Source organism: Nematolebias whitei, chromosome 4 (genome assembly GCF_014905685.2).
Source record: "Nematolebias whitei isolate Nwh7 chromosome 4, NemWhi1, whole genome shotgun sequence".
NCBI classification, from domain to species: Eukaryota; Metazoa; Chordata; class Actinopteri; order Cyprinodontiformes; family Rivulidae; genus Nematolebias; species Nematolebias whitei.
In genome coordinates, this window is record NC_056501.1 from 13,984,569 (window position 1) to 13,989,230 (window position 4,662).

General features: G+C 43.1%; 1 protein-coding gene across 1 annotated transcript in view; it reads left to right on the plus strand.

Moving 5' to 3' along the window:
- The window catches only part of tnmd (tenomodulin), a 90,501-nt gene that overhangs the window by 67,544 nt on the left and 18,295 nt on the right, over nt 1–4,662 (plus strand). Inside the window, exon 4 of the mRNA XM_037675708.1 lies at nt 1,745–1,852. Within this exon, the coding sequence (XP_037531636.1) occupies nt 1,745–1,852 (108 nt within the window). The remainder of the gene's footprint in view (nt 1–1,744; nt 1,853–4,662) is intronic.

Sequence of the window (4,662 nt, forward strand, 5' to 3'; positions counted from 1 at the left end):
GGACACTTCTGCTTTGGCATCTTCTGCTTTGGTCACTTCTGCTTTGGCTTAATGTTATTCTTTTTTTTTTTTTTTTTTTTTTTATGTAATTGTGATTTTTCAAATGCTATTCTGGACAGTTCCGCTTTGGCCACTTCTGCTTTGGCTTAATGTAAGTCTGTTTTGTCAAATGTTCATTTACACCTCAAGGCCACCGTACAATTTGGATTGGTTTGAATTTTAAAGTTATTCAGTTGTAGATGTACACCCAAGGATGTTTTCTAAACTCTTTAATAAAATCTGCCCAGCGATTCGTGAGCTATTTGTTAACTATACGAACAATTAGGATAGAAAACTTGTGCTGAATCCCATGGGATTAGTTTGCATGTCAACCTGAAGCAATAAAGTTTAGTATTTTGTAATGTGATCATGAAAAGACTAGTTTGACGCTGTTCTAAAGATCACCTGCTGACACAGCTTTAGCTCCAAATGACAGAAAAAATTGCACACACTAACAAGTTTTCCAAGGCTGAGAGCTTTCACATGTGATTATTTCAGCATTTTCTATTAAAATCAAATCACTTTTCCATTTTTCTTCTTTGTGTTAATGTGTCTTTCTTCATTTTCTGCTTGACCAAGCCCGGTAATCATCGCATCTCATCACAGTACTGCACTGCCCTCTTCCCTTCTGCTGTGACTCACCAACACGGCAGAGCCAAATTAAACAAAGACTCATCACAATAAAGTCGGCAAAAACATCATGCTTTTGTGCTCCGGAATATTATTGCTCCATCCTTTTTCCACACAGCTGAAATCGCATGCGGCGGGTCATGACAGCCATCACTTTGTACTGTCTCTGGTGCAGCTGGTATCTGGTTCCAAGAGTGACGGCACCGCAAAAAAAAAAAAAAAAAAGAAACACGAAGAAATCCCTGCCACATGGTCAAGTTAACTCGTTCATAGGGGATGTCATAACAGTGTAATTAAATCTAGATTGAATCAAGTCCATTATGATGGCACGGCTCATGCAAATTTCAGTTCATGCAATTTTAAAGCAGCAGTGTCAGATGTGGCTCGAGCTGTCTGTTCTAATACAGGAAGCTGAACAAGCAGAAAAAAAAGGAAATGAACTGAACTACTGAAAGTCTTTCAGATGGATTCTGGCTGAATCTTACATTAACATAGAATAGTGAAGAGAGAAAATCAACAGATCTTTCTTGCCTATTGAGGGTCTGTGTGTCTGACAGAATGGAGCCCACAAAGTGGAGGATCATCATTGGAGCTGAAGAGAGTGGCTCCACACTTGACTGAGCAGATTAAGAGAGTGACAGGGACCTATGACTGGCTAATTCAATGGGGGCGCTCGCCGTAGAAAACACTTCATTCTCAACAATGTCGCTCGGCTCTCCTGTGCAATATATCCTACCGTGAAGCATTGTGCAGCCACAGTGGAGCACCCCCACCTTCCATCCAGCTTTGAAGCAAGAGCAGAGCAGAAAGGGCCAAGCAGTCATAAATGTTATATACGCTGTGAGGAAAAGAGAAAAAGAAGACTAGGATCAAAACACACCTCTTGTTTCTCATTAGGTTTTACCTTTTTCTAACAGCTTTGATTATCAGTTTAAAAAAAATAAAAAATTAAAAAGCCGAGCGTTTTAAAAAGAACGCCTCACTTCTTTTGGCACATCCACATCACAGAGAGCTAATGAATCATACATACATCTGAATTTCTGAGCGTTCTTTCATTTCGTTTTCTTTTTTAAAGGGGATCACTGGTATCCGGTTTGCTGAACATCAGAGGTGCTACATCAGGACCCAAACGAAGAAGCTACCCGCCGTGGCAGAGGTGGAGACGGAGGACAGAGAGCTGCTGGTACAGTATGCCTCCACACTCTGACTCTCTGTAGTCCTGCAGAGGCTGTCATGCATATTGTTGAGAGATAACCAGAGCGCAGCTCTTTGAGCGCCACGAGTAAATCCTCAACCTGTCCATCTCGTCCTATCTCCCCACCCCTCCTCACTGAAGGTTTGTGGCGCCTGTGAAACTGCCAGAAAGCTAACAACAAGCCCGTGGCCGCTTTGTGGCTCACATCAAATGGTGCTTGCTGTCAATCTTGAGCCAATATTAATTTTTAATCATTTCTTCCAAAGGCTCAACCCAAATAGCCTAAAGGGGGAAGGGTGCCAGACAGAGGTCTGAGAGAGAGGTAAACCATTAAAATGGTATTTTTAAGTGATGCTTTCTTTGTAAAATTTACTAGGCTCCGTCTCTCCAAGTTTAGGCTGATTCATTTTTAGTTATCTGGCTCCTTAAAGTTCAGTGCAAACTTCAGAACAAGAAATGGAAGAAATTCAGTCAATCAAAATTCCCATTTTTTCGTGTCACAGTGAATTTCACTGAGTGGGCCACATGTTCAAAGAGAAAATCCTTTCCTCAAATGTCTCAACTCCTGGCATGCTCTCATTTACATTTCAGATTTGAGCTGAGAAGAAATGGCTGGCAAATATCTGCTGCTCCCACTCACTTCTTCACTTTAAAAATAGAGTCAGCCAATTGTCAGTCCAGCCTTCGTTTTCACCGTAAGAACACGAGCTGTTACACCTAAAATACCAATCACTGTTGGCTTTTTTTTATTCCTCTCATCTTCATAATGTCTGATCTACATTTACACATACTAATTGCTCAGGCAGCGCCATATGTCCGCCGTGCCATCCCCGTCTTTATTTGTGCACAGGGAAGCCTAATTGGCTCAGTTCGTAGCTCAAAAGTGAATCATGTAAGGCCAGCAAAGTGACTTGGGCTCATATCAGTAGTGATGAAGGGTTTTATTAATAATAAAATAAAGACTCAAAAGTGCCTTTAAAGTTGTGTTTAATTTGTTTGGGCTTTTACAACCTCACTTTATGAGAAATAATAATGATTCTTGTATCAGCTGCCAAGGTGGGCAGTGACCACCAGGAAATAAAATGGCAGCACTATCTTTTAGAAATTAGTATGACTTTAATTAATAACTAATTAGTAAATGTTACTGAAACTAAACAGTTTTTTTTCTAATTTATCTAAAGCAAAGTACGTCAACAATTTATTCACTTTTCCATGAACGGCGATAAAAAGATCCAGTGTTTCTAAACAAAAATGCAATGTGTAATCCTAAAAATCTAGATTACAAATACACTTCATTTGGAGAGATTTTAATCTAATGTAACAAAAATAAATTCCACTATTTTCCCTTTACACTTGTAATCCATTGTAGGCACAGCTGGCGGTGGTGTGAGGACTTTATTGTCACAACAGTAAGGTGCTGAAGTTTACATGGAGTTCCTCCCTTTTGTTGCTGAAGTGCTTCATTTGTCTGATGTTTAAACTGTTTCTTCTAGATTGAAAGATGACAACTTTTTAGTTAAAAATAATTAACCAGTTGACATCTGCTGTATGGATTTTTTTTTTCTTCGATTGGCTGCTCCATTCTTCAGGGGTCACACAGCGAACTAAGTCGCACAAAGACTTGGCGATTGTTTGTACGCCGGATGCCCTTCCTGACACAACCACAGACCAACGAGCTACCACAGCCCTCTGTGTGGAGTAGAGCTGCCATCTAGGGCGCCCGAGGGAGCAAATGGTGGGGGTTAAGGGTCTTGCTCAAGGGCCCAGAGTGGGGCAAATGAGGGTGGAGGCAGGTGTGGGTGCTTCACCAATCCTACCCACATTTTAATGGCGTCCGTACTGGGAGTTGAACCAGAGATCTTCCGATCACAGACCCACCTTCTCTAACCTCTGCGCCACCACTCCCTCACAGTATGGATTATGAAACTATGAAATTATATTTTGTTCACGAGTGAGGGAAGAATGGAGCGTGACATTGACAGACGGATTGGTGCAGCGTCTGCAGTATTGCGGACTCTGTACTGGTCCGTTGTGGTGAAGAGGGAGCTGAGCTTTAAGGCGAAGCTCTCAGTTTACTGGTCGGTCTACGTTTCTACCCTCAACTATGGTCATGAGCTCTGGGTAGTGACCGAAAGAATGAGATCGTAGATACAGGTGGTTGAAATGTTTCCTCTGCAGGGTAGCTGGACTCTCTCTTAGAGATAGGGTGAGAAGTTCAATCATCCAGGAGAGACTCGGGGTAAAACCGCTGCTCCTCCACATCGAGAGGAGGTGGTCGGGCATCTGGTAAGGATGCTCCCTGGGTGCCTCCCTAGGGGGGTGCTTTGGGCATGTCCCACTGGGAGGAGACCCTGTAGAAGATCCAGGAAATGCTGAGAGACTATGTTTCTCGGTTGGCCTGGGAACGCCTTGGGGTCATCCCAGAAGAGCTGGAAGAGGTGGCTGTGGAAAGAGATGTCTGTGCCTCCCTGCTCAAGCTGCTGCCTCCACGACCTGACTTTGGAACAAGCGTAAGATGATGGATGGATGGATGGATGGATGGATGGATGGATGGATGGATGGATGGATGGATGGATGGATGGATGGATGGATGGATGGATGGATGGATGGAGGGATGGATGGATGGATGGATGGATGGATGGATGGATGGATGGATGGATGGATGGATGGATGGATGGATGGATGGATGGATGGATGGATGGATGGATGGATGGATGGATGGATGGATGGATGGATGGATGGATGGATGTGGATGGATGGATGGATGGATGGATGGATGGATGGATGGATGGATGGAA